Source organism: Agelaius phoeniceus, chromosome 27 (assembly GCF_051311805.1).
Source record: "Agelaius phoeniceus isolate bAgePho1 chromosome 27, bAgePho1.hap1, whole genome shotgun sequence".
NCBI classification, from domain to species: Eukaryota; Metazoa; Chordata; class Aves; order Passeriformes; family Icteridae; genus Agelaius; species Agelaius phoeniceus.
The window spans coordinates 4,096,754-4,116,018 of NC_135291.1; the positions used below are offsets into that span (position 1 = coordinate 4,096,754).

A 19,265-nucleotide genomic window follows, 5' to 3' on the forward strand; every position below is an offset into this window, starting at 1 on the left:
TAAACCTCTTTATGTCACAGCTGCGCAGCAGCTCCTGATGGTGCCTGTATACACCACACCACTGCACCAGGTAGCTGAAATGTCTTTAGCAGAGAGAGAAACCCAGTCTTCTGCCCCCCTGCTTCCCTCTGCTCTAGCCCAGCCATCTGCCCCTTCGCTCCCCTCTGAGCTGCCTGAACAATCTCCAAGGTCGTATCCTCCATTACCTGACAGTGACAGTGACAGCGAATCAAGTGATGAGTTGCCCGCAGTAACATCGGAGTTGGGGCAGGGAACTGTTGACAGTTCACCTTCTAATAGCTGTAGCCCTACTGCTCCATGGACTTTGCCCCCACGTCAAGTAACTGGGCTTCCTTGAGAGCCTCAGTGTCCTGGGTTGACTATATGATGCTTTTATCCCCAATTATGTTATGTTGAATAATAAGTTTTGCACCTTATATTATGTTGAATAATAAGTTTTGCACCTTTAAGAGTGTTCCAGAGAGTGAAGCAGCGGGAGAGAAGAAGCAGCAGGTTTTTTTCAGACACCGTACTCACTCCTCCACATTTCTGCCCCTGGACTGTTGTTGTCTGTGGATGGACAGACAGTGGGACAGAGCTCTCTTTTGCTTTTAGTTAGTTTTAGCTAGCTGAGGCAAAGAAGTTCCCTACTGTGGGGACTTTTGTTTTTTTCCCTTTTCCTTGGAGCTCTTGAAACCTGCTCTGGACTGAACACCCAGGGGAGAACGGGCAGCTGCATCTGTGGCCCACCAGGCCGGGCCTGGCCTGCAACATTTCCAGCACCGGAGGGACTGATCAGAGACAGAGTGAGCTGAGCCGCAACCCGGGGAGGGACTTTCTCAGTTTGTCATTTCTTTTGGAGTGGCAAGAGATTTTATTGTTTGATATTGTTAAGGTTTTGTTGTTTAATAGACAGGTTTTTTCCACCTTTCTCCAAGGAGGTATTTTCTCCCAGACCAGTTGTGGGGAGAAGAGCAGATTGGATCTGCTTTCCTACTGGAGCTCCTTTGGGGGATTCTCTCCCAAATTTGCTCTAAACCTGGACACTCAGGAGTTTTGGGAATTTGTTAGGAAGAAAGCAGCTGAAGAAAAGAATTGGGACCTGATAGAAAGATTAGGTGCTCCAAGAGTACCTCAGGAGAACAGTGCTAATGCAAATGTTGCCTGTGATAACCCTATGGCTTTTCCAGGTTTTAAAGCAGCTCCTGGAAGAGGGCAGGATGACAGTCATCACGTCTTTGTCTGGAAGGTTGTGCAAGATCTCCAATCGAAAGTGGCTCAGTATGGCATTAATTCCTCAGACGTAATGCAATTAATATGTGTAATTAATGCAGATATGCTTGCACCTTATGACATCATGCATATTGCTACTATTTCATTCCAGCCAGTACAATACAGTGTATTTCAAGAAACTTGGAGGCAAGTGGCTGAGCACACAGCTGTAACAAATATGCAGTTGCCTCAACACGACCCTCATCATGCTGTGGGTGTTGATGCCCTACTGGGCACTGGGCCTTTTGCTAACCCAGATTCACAGGCAAGGTGGGATCCTTCAATTTTGGCACAAGCTCAGCAAATTGGCACGAGTGCTTTAATTAAATCAATGGAAATGGCAGCTCCAAAACAGAGATATGATACTATACAACAAGGGATGAGAAAACCATTTTTGCAATTTGTGGAAGAGCTTGCTGCAGCCATTGAAAAACAGGTAGATGATGAATCTTTGCGACACAAATTCTGTATACATTTGGCTAAAGAAAATGCAAACTCAGGCTGCAGAAAGATTATTGACACTTTACCTGGGGAACCCACATTTCCTCAAATGATGACTGCTTGCTCAAAAGTTGGTTCAGTAGACCATAAAATAGCAGCTCTTGCTGCAGTTCTAAGACCTTCATCAAAATGCTATAATTGTGGACAGCAAGGGCAAGTAATGGCACAGTGTAATACCCAGAAAATAACATCTAAATCAAATGCAAGCAGCAACGTTATGTGCAACCATTCTGCTAAATTTGGGCACTATGCTAAACAATGCAGGAGTAAATATCATGCAAATGGTCAGCTGTTGCAGGGAAACAGGAAGAAGAGCGCGAATGGGCATGTGGGAAAACAAATACCCCAAGAACCACAGCAGCAAATATGGGCCTCCCCAGCACTGCAAAGCTAAACATTTGTGAACAATACTCAGGGGCAACAAGTGGGTCTGCAGGGATTGATATACCCACCACTGACACAGTAACCATTCTGACAAAAGAAATGTGCAAAGTGCCCCTCGATGCCTATGGTCGAATAGGACGGGGATTGAGTGCGTTTTTGATGGGAAGATCAAGAACTACACTTAGAGGTATTCATGTGCATCTAGGACCTTTTGATGCTAATTATTTAGGACAGATTCATGCTATGGTACCCATTTATGACCCTCCTGTCACTATTCAGAAAGGAACTTGCATTGGTCAACTCGTACCTATTGTGAGTTCTGTTCTGAATACAGTGGACCGAAGTCGTGGCACAGGAAGTTGTGGATCAACAGGGATACCTCAAGTGTTCTGGGCTGAGAAAGTTACGGAGAACCATTCAGAAAAGACATGCATCCTCACCACCAGTGGATGTCATCCAGGAACCATATCAGTAACAGGCTTTATTGACACTGGAGCAGATGTCACAATACTCTCGTGACTTTGCTGGCCTCAATCGTGGCCTCTCACTCATGCAAGTTTTGGACTTCTGGGGTTGGGTGGTGCTACAACAGGTGGCCTGTCAGCCATTGTAATTAATGTGAAACATCCTGATGGCCAACAAGCTAACATCAGACCCTATGTTGCTGATGCTCCTCAAAGTTTGTGGGGACGACATTGTTTATCTCAATGGGGTGTCAAAATTACTACGGATTTTTAATGGGGGCCACTGTGATGCAGGGCAATGAACGTCCAGTTGTAGCCTTGATATGCTTGACAGATAAACCTGTCTGGGTTGACCAGTGGCCCCTTACTAGGGAAAAGCTTACTGCTCTGCAAGAATTAGTCACAGAACAATTTCAAGCAGGAAATATTGAAATATTCCTGGAATACCCCTGTTTTTGTAATAAAAAAGAAATCGGGAAAATGGAGACTTTTACATGATTTACGGCAGATAAATGCTGTAATGGCAACAATGGGAGCTTTACAACCAGGCCTTCCTACGCCTACAATGATTCCACAGGAATGGCAAATAGTTGTCATTGATCTGAAAGATTGTTTCTTCACTATTCCATTGGCTGAGCAAGACAAAGAAAAATGTGCTTTTACTGTGCCTTCCATAATCATGCTGAACCCTGAACCCAATAAAAGATATCAATGGAGGCTACTTCCCCAAGACATGAAAAATTCGCCAACTATTTGTTAATGGTTTGTGGCACAGGTCTTGTCAAAAGTGCAGGAGCAATTTAATAACTGCTACTGTTATCATTACATGGATGATATCTTGTTGGCATCTGATAACAAACAACAGTTATCAGCTCTTAAACAATGTGCTGTAACAAATTTGAAAGCTTTTGGTCTGATCATTGCCCCAGAGAAAGTGCAGGAACACATGCCTTGGAAATACTGGTATGTTAGTGACTAACACTCAAGTTATGCCTCAACCTGTGAAGTTAGACATTGATGTTAAAACTGCTACTGATGGACAGAAATTGGTTGGTTTAATAGGTTGGATTAGATCATATTTAGGCATAACTAATCATCAGATGCAACTATTGCATGATTTGCTGTCAGGCACCACCTCCTCTACTGATGAGAGGCAATTGACCCCAGCAGCAAAGACCCTAGAAGAAATTGAATTAGCCTTACCACACACATTTGTTAACAGATTAGATACCTATGTTGGTGTTCAAGTGTTTAATTTTGAAGGACCATTAAATACCGTGTGGAATACCGTGTCAATGAAGTGATAACTGGGAAGATCAACTGCATATTCTGGAATGGATATTTTTATCTTTCAATAAAGATAACAAAACAGTAAAACCTCTTGCTGCTCTAAAAGAGAGACAAACTCACAAAGTCCCTCTGTGGGCTGTAGCTCAGCTCACTCAGTCCCTTATCAGTCCCTCTGGTGCTGGAAATGCCACAGCCCAGGCCCGGCCCGGTGGGCCACAGGTGTGAGCTGCCTGTGCTCTTCTGGTGTTCAAGCCAGAGCAGGTTTAAACAGGTCCAAAGAAAAGGGAAAAAAACACCACAGTTCAGGAACTTGTTTGGTTCAGCTAGCTAAAACTAACTAAAAGCAAAGGAGAGCTCTGTCCCGCTGTCTGTCCATCCGCAGACAACACAGTCCCAGAGCAGGAATGTGGAGGAGCAAGTGCAGTTTCTGAAAACAAACTGCATGCTGCTTCTCTACCCCTTCACTCTCAGGACAGGTCTTGAAGGTGTAAAACTTATTATTCAGCATAAACAGAACAGACTGGGGATACAAGCACCAAATAGTCAACCCAGAATATACCTCAGGGACCATTCAGTACTCCTTGATGTCACCAGAAGATAGGATTGAATGCAAAAGATTTTATGGGATTGAAATTCAACAAATCTGCTCTTCCCAAGGAATTCCCATTGTAGGCCTGCGTCCTGATGGAGGTTCCTGCCTCTGGGTTTATCTAGGTACCCTCAGAGAACCAGGAAGATGTGGAGCCCCCCAGCCAGATGCCTTCCAACTTGGATCACCAGGACCACGGATCATCAGGGCTCTGCCCAATGGGGGTCACTGGGGATCATCCGATGTGGATCCTCTCATGGGGGATGGAGCTGGAGCAGTGCACAAAGCTCTTCCCACACTCGGGGCACTCACAGGGCTTCCCTTAGTGGCGCCTCCGTTGGTGTCGGGTGAAAGTTGAGCTCAATGAGAATCTCATCCCACACTCCCCACACTCGTAGGGCCTCTCCCCGGTGTGGATGCGCCGGTGCAGGGTGAAGGTGGAGTTTTGCTTGAAGCCCTTCCCACAGTCGGGGCAGCGGAAGGGCCTCTCCTCGGTGTGACTCCGCTCATGTTTGAGAAGATCGGAGCTCCTGTGAAACCTCTTCCCACATTGGGGACACTTGTAGGGCCTCTCCCCAGTGTGGGTGCCGTGGTGTTTTCTCAGGTCAAAGTGCCACCCATAGCTCTTCCCACATTCCAAGCAGGTGTAGGGCCGTTCCCCCGTGTGGATGACCTGGTGCCGAATCAATGCTGAGCTTCCTCTGAAGCTCCTCCCACATTCCCCACACTTGTAGGGCTTTTCCCCAGTGTGGATCTTCTGGTGTTCCATCAGCTGGCACTTGATGCTGAAGCTCTTCCCACACTCCCCACACTCATGGGGTTGTTCCCCAGTGTGGATCCTCTCATGTTTCCTCAGGCCAGAGCTGTATCTAAAGCTCTTCCCACATTCCACACACTCATAGGGCTTTCCCCCAGTGTGGATCCTGTGGTGTTGCATCAGGCTCCCCTTCTGGCAGAAGCTCATCCCACATTCCCCACACTCGTAAGGCCGGTCTCCAGTGTGGATCATCTTGTGTTGCATCAGCTGGCCCCTCTGCCTGAAGCTCTTCCCACATTCCCCACACTCAAAGGGCCTCTCCCCAGTGTGGATGACCTGGTGCTGCCTGAGGCTGGAGCTCCAGCTGAAACGCTTCCCACATTCCTCACACTCATAGGGCTGCTCCCCAGTGTGGATCACCTGGTGCTGGATCAGATCTAAGCTCCGACTAAAACCCTTCCCACATTCCAAGCACTTGTGGGGCTTCTCCCTGCCATGAGGCTTCTCCACCAGCTCTGAGCTCTGGCTGGATCTCCGGCCGCCTTCCTGGCTCAAGGGGGCTCTTTCCTCCCTGCAGCTCCCTGGGCTGGGTTTGCAGCCCCTCCTCGTGCGGAATCTCCAGGGCTTTTCCTCCTCCTCCATCCAGACACGCCCTAGGAATGAAAAATCCTGGTTTGGAGAAAAAAACAAGATGAGAGTGCCTTGGACTGGGAGTTCCTCCTTGCCCAAGTTCATCTCATAAGGTCATTGGGCATCTTGTGTCTCTAAGAACCTCCAAAACACCACAATTCAGCACAAAAGTCCTCCAAACATCAAGACACAGATCAATAACTTCCAAAACATCAACATTCAGCAAAAGCCCCCTCCAAATATAAAGATTCAGCCCCCACAAAAAAACAAAGCACCAACAATTAGCCCAAGAAAGCTCAGAAACACCAAGATTCACCCCCGGGAAAATTGTGGATCCCAATCCCCTGGCATCTGCTGCATGTGGGGGGGGGGCAACGCTCCTGGGGCTGGGGTCAGAGGCTGCAGATACAGGGAGAGGTGGAACCTTGTGCTGCTTCCTCTTCCTGTTCCTCCTCCGGTGTCCCCACTCTTCCTCACACTCCTCTTCCTCCTGCTATTCCTCCTTCTCCTGCACAATCCCACCTTCTCCTCCCACGGGCATCGTTTGACCCTTTTGTTCCTCAACCCTGCTTCTCCTTCCCTTCTCCTCCTGCCCCAGGCCCAGCACCCGCTGCCGGCTCCCTCTTGCCCCCAGACCCACAGCATCCCACGGCAGGGGCAGGGATGGAGCTGGGGCAGGTCGGGCTGGGGCAGCGCTGGGCTCTCGGCCGCTCCCGCCCGCACTCGGTCCCCACTGCAGCCGCTCCCGCCAGGACAGCGCGGGGGGGCCCGGCCTTGGCGCTGCCCCACTCCCACCTCCCCAAATTCCCCTCGCATTTGGAGAACAGGGCATGGATGGTGTTGGTGTGCTGCAAAGGGACTGGGTGAGGGGGAGTGTGCAGCAATATGCTTAAGGCAAAAAGCTGCAGAAGGAATCTTTGTGGGAAGGAAAAGGATGATGGAAAAGCAGAGGAAGAGAAAAATATTGAGGACTGGGATGTTTTTCAGCAGGGTCTTATCCTCAACATTTGCCAGCTGATCATTTGTATCCCCGGTTTCCAGGAGAGGAAAACAAGGAGGTCAGGGTTTCAGGGGGTTTCTCTGTGGGGGGCAGCGGCAGCACCGGGCGCAGAGGTGCGGGACCGGGAGCACGGGCTGGGGGCCTGGGGGGAGCTGCGGGGCCGGGCCGGGGCTGTGGGGCAGCCGGGGCTCAGCGCCGGGCGCTGCCTGACCCCACCAGCCCCGGGCAGGGCCGGCAGTGGCCCCCGGCCCCCAGGAGGCTGCGGGACGCCCCGGCCGCTGCCCGGCCCCGTGGAGCTGCCGGCCCTGCCCGCCGGGGGGCGCCTTTGGACACTGCGGCAGGACAGGGACCGGCTCTGGGATACGGGCTGGGGAGGGCACCCTGAGCACAGGGACGAGGAGCAAGGAACACCTGGGAAATACAGATTGTACATGGAAGGATCCAGATTTTCTTCTAAGGATTGGGTTTGGGTCCTTGGAGAAATGAATGATTTTGCAGAAAACTTAGCAGCTGTCAGAAGGTTAGGGTTAGGGTTGAGTTGCTGATGAGAGCTGATTGCTGGGTGCTTGGGACCTCTGTTTTTTTGGGAGTTTTCCCAGGAGCGGGGGAGGGGGGGGACGGGGGAAGGGTGCAGAGATGCCGGAGGATTCAGGCTGGGGGTAGGGGCTGGGCGCAGTTGCTGGCCCTCTCTCAGTTTTCTGTCCCTCTCTCAGGTTTTTGGAGGAAGGCAATTGGAGCTGCTGCTCTTAGGCTGCTCTTTCCACTGCTGCTGACAGAGCCCGTGTGAAAAATGTCTATGATTGGCTTTTCACAAACATTAAAATGAGTATTATACATGTTATGTTAGGAAGTTATGCTGTAACAATTTTTTTAAGTAGTGTGTTAAATGTAGTTTTAGGTTATAACATAATGTTAAAATAGAAACTTATGTATGTGGGATAGTTTTTTAAAAAAGGAATGAGGACTCACACCAGATAGCAGCCACAGGACACCTAAATCTTTCAGAGAAGAATATTTTATTGCTCAATTATCAGAAGAAATGTACTTGTTCCTGCCTTGCTCAGCCCTGAAGATGCCATCAGGATGAAGAGGAAGAAGCTGACACTGACCAGACAGAATCCTTTGTTGGAATGGAATTTATGTATCACGTATGAGATGTACAAATATGCAATGGGCTATGGTTTTTCACAGTTAATCCTCTATTAACGTGTGTCCTTTTTTGGGCTTACTTTGCCCAGGAAAAGGTACCCGAGCCGTTTGTAACTCTTTGTTTCCATTGTCTTGTATTGTCCTAAATCCTAATTGTCCAAATTTTTATTACTCTAATTGTATTACTATTTTTATAACCATTTTATTACTATTAAACCTTAAAAAGTTTAAAAACAAGTGATTGGCGTTTTTCACAATTATGGTAGCAGAGGATGGTTACCAACACCTCACTGCCGGTGCTTTAGGAGAGTCAGAGTGGGGAAGGTGCCCCCTGCCCTCTTCAGCAGCCTCGCTCTGTTTGCCCTGGGGTGACCGACAGATGCAGGTTATGGTGGACAAAAGGAGACAATAAAACAAAGACAAGGGAAAAAGGGTCCCTACAACCATGGCAATTGGCCCCCTAAGAGTAGTAATGTACACGAAGAACATGGGAAGGAAAAGGGATTGGTAAGTATTTCTCAGGGGGGATGAATGTGAGTGAATGAGAGGCGGGCTGGTTGTGCCAGACCTGCCAAGTGAGTGCTGGAGTCTCCCATGCTGCGTTTCTGACTTTCCACGGTAAGTGGCCAGTAAAGAGACAAAGTGAATGTTAAAAGGAGTGAGAGAATCCCCCGGGGTAACTGGGACTGGGTCTCAGAGAGGGGCTGGACCCCTCGGAGGAAGGGAGCAGAGGAGTTTCCTAGCCCAATCCACTAGGAAATGGGACAAAAGGGGCTCCTAAAAACCTGCTGGGTTGAGGGATAAGAGTGCCCAAGATCATCCAGAATTGAAACCTGCTGGGCTGAGGGATTAATATTCCAAGAGCATTCAGGGTTAAGCAAAATTCTGCTGGATTGAGGATATGCTCAAGAGCATTTGGGATTGGACAACATAGGTGGATTGAGAAATAAAAAAATGCCCAAGTGTTGGGGAAGATGAAACAGGAAAGCCTTATAAATATGATTGTCTGGCAAAAGATTTTGACAATATAGAAACTATAAGCAAGATTGAAATCAAAGCAAGCTTTGAGATACCTCAGTTACTGAACAACTGGAAAACAATGGTGTGGCTGGCTGAAGGTAATCCCCTTTTGATGGAACAATTCCCTCTGCTTGCAGACAGATCCGAGGGTCAGAGCAGATCCTGCCAGCTTGGCAGAAGGGGTCCAAAGAGGAGTTTTTACGGTTTAAAATGTAACACAGTGTGGTAATGTAATGATTCTTATAGGCTGTATGTAAATGCTATAGGACGTGCATCTTGTACTAGATTGGCTAGTGAGAAATAGAATATTCGACACAGAAGATTTATTGTGTTGTAATGGGAACCTCACTCTCTTACACTTTTACCCTCTTACTCTCTTACCCTCTCATCCTCTCTACCCCTCTCTTCTCTCGGGCCTGCTCCAGCTGTGCCTGGCAGCTCCAAGCAGGGCCCTGCACCCGGGCCCTTTGCAATAAACCGCAAGTTCCAGGGCCTGGCTGCAGAGATCTCTCGTCTCCATCCGTCCCGACCGTCCTACCCCCCGACGCTCCTACACCCAAGAGCATCTGGGGTTGGCCAACACAGCTGGGTTGAGGAAAATCCAATAGCACCAGGACTGGCCAGAAATACCTAAAATTGTAATAGGTGATGTGAAAGTAAAAGGTACCTTATTGTTGTTGTGTGTGTGAGAGTGAGTCACACACAAAATCAGCCTCAGCTTCCCGGGCAGGTGGGAAGGGGGGGCTGTGGAAAGAGGTGTGTGTGACCCACAAATAAGCCATTGTCCCTTGGGTGGGTGGGGGCTGTGGCAGAGCATGTGTGTGACTGCAAACGGGCCATTGTCCCCCCGGGCCTGTGAGGGGGCCGTAGCTGAAGAGTGTGAGTGACACAAATCAGCCTCACAGGTGAACGGGCACCGGAGGCAGCAGAGTCAGGGCCCTCCCAGGAGGCCGGGAGATACTGAGACCCAGAGGCCAACGCCAAGGGGAGGGGGCCACAGGGAGCCGCGATTCTCTGTCAACAGGGATCCACTTTGTGTCCTGAGCGTGTGAAAGAATGTGTGGAAGTGAATGAGAAATAGAAGCGAGTGAATGTAGAAAAATGAAAGGATATGTAATGTAGATTGTGTATTTTAAGCTTCACTATATCTCCTTGGAGAGAGGTGGATTGCACTGAAAGTAGTGTGAGAAAAAGGTTTTTTGTTTTTAAGTGTGTAGTTGAAAGAAAAGTGGTATTTAGGTTGTTAGTGAAAGTGAAAAACAGAGGCAGATGATGAATAGATAAGATCTTGAAAAATGAGACAGAAAACCAGTAAGTTGGATTACAGGGGGAAAAAAAGAAAAAAAAATAGCCCTTTGGGAGTTATGTTAGGTAACAGAGATACAACTCCTTGCAAAAGGAGAAAGTACAGGGTATGTAGTAGTTGATGGGAACAACATGCAAACTATGGAAAAAGGGAAATTAACCTTAAACTAGTAAGCTCAAACTTGTGAATTATATACTTTAAAAAGAGCACTAGAATATTTAACACAAAATAAAGGAACCATATATACTGATTGAAGGTATGCCTTTAGCGTAGTACATACCTTTAAAAATTTGGAAAGGAAAAAGATTACTTAATTCAAGAGGAAAAGGTTTAGTACATGAGGAACTTATTTCAGAGGTTTTAGAGGCATTAAAATTACCTAAAAGACATAGCTATAGTACATATTAAGGAACCCCAAAAGGGAAAGACCCCAGAAATAAGAGGAAATAATTTGGCAGATGACGAAGCCAAGGATACAGCAGAAAGTGGAGCTGAGTGAGTTATGTTAATATTAACTCCAAACGAGGAAAAACTGGAAATTCCTAAGTTTAGGGAAGCCGAGAAAAAAGAATTAAACAAGACAGGAAGTGAACAAGATAAACCAGGGAAATGGAAACTTCTTGATGGAAGACAATTACTTAATAAAATGTGCTTACTAGGAAAATATTAGAAGACATGCATCAGAAAACCCACTGGGGTACTCAAGCTTTGTGTGATCATTTTTTAAGGAACTATGGGTGCACTGGGATTTTTGGAGTAGCAAAGCAAGAAACTGAAAGATGCTTAATTTGCCAAAGGATAAATAAAAAGGTGATGAGAAAAACAACATTAGGAGGTCGTGAGTTAGCTCGTCGACCATTTCAAAGTATCTAAGCAGAAGTTTAGATTTGTTAGGCTCTGGATTTATTTGTAAAAAAACCCATTTAATCTAGAAGAAAGAGAATATGCCATAGGTTAGAGAGGAGATTTTAGGAGAATAAAAATCTTTAAAGCATGAGAAACACCCGAGACAAAACAGGAAGAGAACAAGGGGAAATGAAAGGGAGGGGAACAAGAGGAAAAGTCAGAAAGAGAGTGGGATCCTCTGCAGCTCTTGCCCCCTCCGTTCGCGGCCGAGGCGCCTGTCCCGGGTCCCGGCTCGCTGCCCGCCTCAGCTCCGCCTGCCCCGGTTTCCATCCCAGGTGCGGGCTCACTGCCCAGGGCAGCTCCACCTGCCCCGGCGCTGGCGGTGAATTTGTGTGCCCTGCTCCCACTGCCCGGCCCGCGGCCGCTCTGCCGGCCATGCTGGGGAAGATGGGGGTTGCTCTGTCCTGCCGCGTGGGCCGAGGTCACCGCGCCGACCGCACCGAGGGCGGGTCCCAGCCATCCCATCCCCGGCTGCCCTGCCCGTGCCAGCTGCGCTGGGCACCGCCGCTGCTGCTGCCGGGGTCTCCCACCTGCCTTTTCTCTGCCGGGAGCTGCCGGATCAGCCGCCATAAGCCATGTGGGGGCTGCCCACGCTCCGGCTCGGTCTCCACGGGAAGATCCCCCTCTGGCGATTCCGGCAGCAGACCCTGCCCACACTCCGACCGAGCCTCGGCGGGATATCCTCCCCTGACCCCGGCCTGCTCCGAGTTACATCCCCTTGGTAACCACAGCTCCAGCTGTTCAGGGAAACTCTCTCTCTACAGGAAGCACCTTATCTAAACACTAGGAGCTCACTTAAAAGGCAGCCCTCTCCAAATTCTTTCTCAAAACACAGGAGAAAGGCTATAGAAGGTAAAAAAGTGAAAGAGTTAGATGAAGGGATTGCTCTATTTCGGTTAAGAGAGGTTCCCATGGCAGGGATGCGCTGCCCTGCCCCGCGGGAGCCACCAGCGCCCCTGCCGGCCGTGCCCGGAACTGCACCCAACAGGAAAGCGCCGCAGCCGAAAGGCCGGGACTGGCTCCGGGCTCTGTTTGTTGGCACTGCCGGAGCTGTGGTTGTTTGTTTACTTTATTATGCACACTAGTAAAGAACTGGTATTTCTATTCCCATAGCTTTGCCTGAGAGACCCTTGATTTCACTATTGTAAAAATTAAGAGGGAGGGGGTTTGCATTCTCCATTCCTAGAGAGGCTTTTTCTGCCTTCCCAAGCAGACACCTGTCTTGTAAAGCAAGACAAGCACCCACAGGCACTGAGGGGGGCTGCAGGAGGGGCAGAAGAAGGCCCTGCAGCACTTCGGCACAAAGGCCCAGCAGGTGAATGCAAGAAGGGAGCAGCAAAAGGCCAAGCTGAAGGCAAAGGCCAGGGCAGAGCTCCTACAGCCCCTGAGGGATCAACCCCAGGGCCCAAGGGGGCCCCAGCACCCAGGGCACGGGCTCGGCCACAAGCACCCGGCAGAGGCATTGCCCTCCTCACCAGGGGACAGCCCACCCAAACAGCCCCTGGCAAGGAATCAGGGCTCCAGCTGCAGGGCACAAGGACACTGCAAGCACAGACAGCAGCACCCGCAGGACCAGCAAGTCCACCCCGTGATGGACATGGATTGGCAGGGCTGTCACAGCTCCCATCACACCAGGGACCCTCCACACTGGAGCCCTTGAGAACATTCAGGTGGGTCTGCATTGAGAGGAGGCATTTTCAGATGGACACAGGGGCCTCTCAATCCACTCTGAATCTTAGACCTAAGGGAGGGAAAAAAGGCCAAAATGTCTTTGATTATTCATGGCATAAGTGGGAAAGCTGTATGGTTTTATTCAACCACTATTAGTAGATCTGGGAGATGGATTTGAAATGCATGAAGTTTTATTTGCTCCTAATTGCTATCATGATTTACTGGGAAGGGATTTGATCGCTAAATTTGGAACACAAATTAATATTATAAAAGGTGATACAGAGGCCAGTTCTGTTGTACCTCTGTGTCAAATGTCTGGCCAGGCCTATGCTGAAGTGAACCCTGAAGTGTGGGCAGCCCCAGGGAAATAGGGAAAATTAGATATGGAGCCTCTCCAAAGTACTGTGAAGCAACCAGGACAAGTGGTGTCTAAAAGCAACAGCCTATTCCAGGGGAGGGAAGGAAGGGGAATCAGACAAAGCGCAGGTCACCGCCCCATGCTCAGCTCAACCCGCGGAGCTCTGGGTGCTTGTAAGAGCCTGGCACTGAAATGCCCTGAGCAGGAAGGCTTCAATATCTTCTGCTGACGCCATGGCACCTAACAGGGCGGCAAAAGCAATTCTGACTGCTTCAGCAAGCACTGGATCAGAGATCAAGGTATATTCTCCCCCAGGAAGCTGGGCTGGCACAGAGCCTGCCCTGGGACTTTGCTGTTGCCAACACCCAGCCAGGACATCGGCTCCTGCCTAAGGAGTGCAAAGCAGCACCACTGGTGGCCAAGGGGCCCATGCCAAGTGTCCCTGAGGCCAGAAACAGCCGCCAGCACAGCTGAACACGGGGGGACCCCTCAGCCTGGCCTCAGGGGCTCTGAAGCCCCGGAGATTTGCACTTCCCGCCTGCAGCAGGACCATGGCAGCCGCCCCTGAGCCTGCCCTGAAGGCAACGCAGCAGCAGCCAGGGCTCCACAGCGGGCCAAGCCCCTGGGCCTGCCCACAGATCCTCTGCTCAAACCCTCGGAAATCCTGGCCACCCTCCTCTGGCACCTCCAGCCACTGCGGCCAAGCCTCGCTGCCACTGCTGCAGCTTCAGCGCTGGCTGGGGCCTGCACTGCCACAGCTGCTGGGGAGCACCACGGCACAATTCCACTCTGGGGCTCACTCACACCCACACTCTGGGCTGCCTAGAATAAGATTACACCATGAGAATGTTTTTTCTAAATAATCCTACTTTCATATTGTCAGTTAGGTTTGGGGGTGAGAATCAGTTTTTATTCTCAGCAGAAGAAGTAGAAAATATCTTTATTGCTTTGGATTCTTTTTCAGTGTGTGTTTGCCTGGCTGGTGGAGATGGCAAAATTTTGGTCCACGTTTTCTGGTGTTTACCTCCAGGCTGCGTTTAGAAGAGCTTTAAAGGTGACCCTTTAACTCACAAACCGTTAATAGAACACTCTTCAAAAAAACCCCCAAACATTAAAAATACCCCAAACCCTGGCTTTTGGGGTGGGGCGCATGAGAGTCATGCTCTGGAAGAGAAGCTTCATTCCAGGCAGCCTGCAGAGGAGCTTTAGAAATGCAAATGAACACTGCTGGGCAAAGCCTGGACAATGTACCTGGGTCTCTTGCCTGGGGCAGGAATTGGGCTCATTCCCTCTGCCCCTCAGCCCAAGCTCTGCCTGCTTGCACTGATGGAATTTGCACAGCTCAAGGCAGAGCCCAGGGTGAGGATATCTGACCCTGCAACAGAAACGGGTGAAGCTGCAAAGGGAAACAGCAAATGAAGAATGTTGGGAAAACTTCACTATAAATAAATGGGGGGGAATCATCCCTCTGCCCACTCCAACATGTGCTGTCGCTGTCAGTGTTATATAGGGTGTATTAGAGCACTGAAATGTTCTTGCTACCACAAGTTCAGGGAAATCAGTTGGGAATCCAAGTATTTGATGATTTAAGTAGAGAAAAGCATCAATTGATGCAGTCCTTGCTGGAGAGCGCGGCCAAAAATGGAGAAAAGATGAACGGCCAGCAGAACAAATCCTATAACACCATGGACCAGCCCCTGGGAACCCAAACCAATTCATGTCAGGAGCCACAGAACCTATTTCTCATTTCAATGGCATCATTAGATTACAAGCTGCCCTGGGAATAACCAACCAGACAGCTCCAGCTCCTGACCTTCCTGCTGAGCAATCCCTGAAATGAGGAACATTTCAGTGGATTGGTCAGCCGTCCGCGACTGACGGCACCGTCGCCCAATCGCAGCCAGGGGCGGGCTCTGCACACGGCACAGCCTCGCCCCGCGCTCTCAGGGCCCCCCGGGCTGCGTGAGGGCGGAGCCGGAGATGAGGAACAGCCCTGGAACGGGCCCGGGCCCGAGGGGATTGAGCTGAAAACACAAACAAACTTCTACGCACCTCCCGCCACGGCTTTCCCGAAGCACTGCGGCTTCTCTGGCTCCGGTCAGCGAGAAGCCCCGGAGACTCACTACTGCTACCTCTAATTAGGAGCATCAAGGAATGGCTTTGATTTCCCCCAAAAAGGGAAAATTGCCCCAACCCTGTGGATGAGTGGGCGAGGGGAGAGATTTCTGACAGAGAACTCCAAAAACTCAGAGCAGGATAATGAGAAGTGAGTGAAGAGCCTTAAATCCAGCCTTCCCCCACGCCTCCCTCCTTCCAGCTGCACCTCCTACCCCGGCAGTGCCGGAGACAGGGAATGGGGCCGTGCTCACTTCATGCCCCGGGGCTTCTCCCTCTGCTCAGGGACAGGAGTCGTTCCCCTGCTGCACCCTGGGCTCTCTCCCACCGGAGACTTCTCCAGGAACTTCTCCAAGCTGAGTCCATCCTATGGGGCACAGCCCCCCTCCAAGTGCTGCAGCGTGGGTCACTGTGCCCCGGGGTCAGTCCTGCCAGGACAGGCTGCTCCAGCGGGGCCCCTCTGGCCACGGGGGCACAGCCTCCTCTCAGGCATCCCCGTGCTCCAGCGTGGCTGCTCCGGGACCTGCAGGGGGATCTCTGCATCCCCATGGATCTGCAGGGGGATCTCTGCATCCCCATGGATCTGCAGGGGGATCTCTGCATCCCCATGGATCTCTGCATGGAGCACCACCGTCTTTGGAGGCACCAGGAATAGGCTGAGCTCTGCCTGAAGCTCTTCTCACATTCCCCACACCCTTCCCGGCACAGGGAGGCTTTTACCTCCTCACAGCTCCCCAGGCTGGGTTGGCAGCCCCTCCTCATGTGGGATCTCTGGGGCTTTTCCTCCCCATTGGATTCCTGCGCCGTGGAGCTGTTCCAAATTGCCTCTTCCACGAGGTTCTGTGGCAGGGATTTGTTCTCCCTGGTCTCTGTCCGCAGCTCAGTGCGTGAGGGAGGAAGGACAAGGAGAGGAAGAGACAGGGAGAAGGGAAAAGGAAAAGGCAGGAGGAGAGGAAGGAGATGGGAAAGGAACATAGATGGATGTAGGACAGAATGAGGAGAAGAAGGAGGGTGGACAAGGAGAAGATGGGATTTGCCTCCATGCCAGAGGGAAGGGGAAGGAGATCCCCCCAGTCCATCCCTGGCAGGATGGCGTTGGCAGTGAGGCTGTCCTGCAGCAATGCTGGGCTGGGAGATGGAGCAGCAGGGAGGGGAAAGGGGCAGTGATTCCTCCTGCCCTGCCTGGCTGTCCCAGTCTGGAGCGTCCTGGCGCTGCCGAGGCCCTTGGAGCGTCCGGCACTCAGGAGCCCGGAGCTCACGGCTGCTTTATAAAGCTGACAAAGTCGGCAGGATGAGTCTGGGTATGCTCTGCAGCAAACTGGGTTTATTGGTACAGGAACAGGGGACAGGTAAGGTTCATCTACAACCGGCAACTGTTCATGCACTTTAACAATGACGTGGGTCAGTACAAGGACCGGGAGAGATCCCTCAGCAAATCCGGCACGGGCACAACAGACCCGGCCTGGGCACAGGGAGGGAATTTATTACCAACCAAATCACAGCAGCACAAGGAGAAGGGAAAGAAATCTCTCCAGCACCTTCCCCCTACCCAACGGGGATCACCCAGAACAGGGGTCACCAGGGCTCTGCCCAACGGGGGTCACTGGGGATCATCCAGCACAGATCCTCCCATGGGGGATGGAGCTGGAGCAGCACACGAAGCTCTTCCCACACTCGGGACACTCACAGGGCCTCTCCCTGGTGTGCAAGTGCTGGTGAGTGACGATCTCTGAATCCCATTTGAAGCTCTTCTGACATTCCAAGCACTCCTAGGGCCATTCCCCAGTGTGGATCTTGTGGTGCTTGCTGAGGTCGGAGGTCCCACTGAAGCTCTTCCCACATTCCCCACACTCCCAGGGCCTCTCCCCAGGGTGGATGTTCAGGTGTTCCATCAGGGTGGAGCTGTAGCTGAAACCCTTCCCACATTCCAAGCATTTGTGGGGCTTCTCCCTGCCATGAGGCTTCTCCACCAGCTCTGAGCTCTGGCTGGATCTCAGGCTGCCTTCCTGGCTCAGGGGGGCTCTTTCCTCCCTGCAGCTCCCTGGGCTGGGTTTGCAGCCCCTCCTCGTGCGGAATGTCTGGGCCTTTTCCTCCTCTGCCATCTGGCCACAGCTTGGGAATGACAGACCCTGGTTTGGGGAAACCAAGGTGGGAACGCCTTGGAGTAGAGGCTCCTCCTGGCCAGGTTCATCTCTAGAAGTCAGCAGGAGTCTTGTGTCCATGAAAATCCCCACAATGTCAAGATTCAGCCCCAAAAAACTCTCCCAGCAGTTCCCTATTGCTGATCTCTCCACTCTTGGGGTTCTAGAGGTTTCCTTTCCTTAGGATCATGGGGGTCCAATGGTTCCAGGGCTTCTCCATTCTCTGGCGTCCTGCTCAGGGATGATCCAGGGCCTTTTGGGGGTCCATGGGGGCCCTTCTCCCCTGATGCTCTGCTCTGAGATCCCAGGGGTCCCAGGGGTCTCTCCTCTCCTCTCCAGGCTCCCCCCCTTTCCAGTCTGCCGGGGTCCCCCAGCTCTAGGATTGCCCCTCTCTGCTCTCCCCACTCTGGGGGTCCCAGGGGTTCCCCTCCTCTGCTCTCCCGGGGGTCCCCAGGACCAATGTCCTCCCCTGCCCATACTGGGCAATGGCCACGTGGGCCCCCAAAGATCCCCCCCAAGGGGCTCAGCTTTGGGCTCCTGCAAGATCCAAACCTACACACACAGAGAAAACAAAACCTCCCAGAGACACCAGATGATATTTGGGGTCAATTCCACAATCTGCGAGCTCCAAACACACCCCAATAAAAAACCCTCTCAGGGACTCCCCGACAGATTTGGGACGACCTCCCCCTCCCCGCTCACCTGCAAGACGAGCTGGGGGCGATGGTCCCGTGGCTGCGGCCACAGGGGGCACTGGAACCTCCTGTTCCTCCTGTTCCTGCTCCTGCTCCTCCTCTTCCTGCTCCTCCTTTTCCTCTCTCCCTCCTCCTCCTCCTCCTTCTTCCTAATCCCACCTCCTCCCCAGTTCCTGCCTTCTGTGTATTTAGACTGGAGACCCTTGCTTGTTTTTAGGACTAGAACAAAGATCCCAGATGGAGCAAGGCTTGCTGCTTTTAGTCAGAACTATCAGTGACTAAAGGTCACGTTTCATTTGCTTTGGTCCTGTCCTTGTTCTCCTCAGTGTTCAGGCTGGGCTATGGGGTGTCCTTGTTTGCTGCATTTTGAGTTCCTCTTGCATCCTTTGGGCCATGGGCTGTGCCCTGGGAGGGTTCTTTGTGCTCCTTTGTGACACAGGAGAACCTTCCAGGCGGCTTCTGCGTGAGCTGCTGCTGGGATGTCACAGGAACAGCGCCACGTCCCCGTGGTGTTCCCGTTGCTGTGGGACACAGAGGCCTCAGTGCCCAGAGTGGCTCTGGGCTCGCTGCCGGAGGATCCTCCTGCCCGAGGCATTCTCAGCAGCCAGCCCAGCCCTGTCCTTCTGTGCTTGCAGGGCTACAGGCTGCAGGCGTGTGCAGCGCAGCCAAAATGATCCAGCACGTGGCTGCTGCAGTTTGCACTCTGTACTCTGTGGCTTATTCGGGGTATTTTTTAACCCACTTGGCACGTAAGTTGAGGTTTTCCCTCGGTGCAGCATCTGTGGCTTTGGGCTTGCTGTGTGCTTTCTGTTCTTCCTCTGGAGCTGAGTTGACTTTGGAACCAAATGGCCATGAAGACACCATTGCTTTGGGAGAGCTCCTGCCAGCAGCTGCAGCTGAAAAAGGGGGTGTCTGCAGCCAGCGGGGCGTGCACAGCATCTGCAATGAGCCCTGGGGGGTTCTGTTCCCTCAAGCAGGGAGTCTGTGCCAGCAGAGCCTGGAACTGCCTCCGTTTGC

The 19,265-nt window shown here is 51.4% G+C and overlaps 1 protein-coding gene across 1 annotated transcript in view; it reads right to left on the bottom strand.

Moving 5' to 3' along the window:
- The window catches only part of LOC143695917 (uncharacterized), a gene marked incomplete at its 5' end in the record, with an annotated part of 127,841 nt that overhangs the window by 58,052 nt on the left and 50,524 nt on the right, over positions 1-19,265 (bottom strand). The window contains 2 exon segments of the mRNA XM_077191129.1: positions 4,893-5,783; positions 17,069-17,358. Coding sequence (XP_077047244.1) covers positions 4,893-5,783; positions 17,069-17,358 — 1,181 coding nt within the window.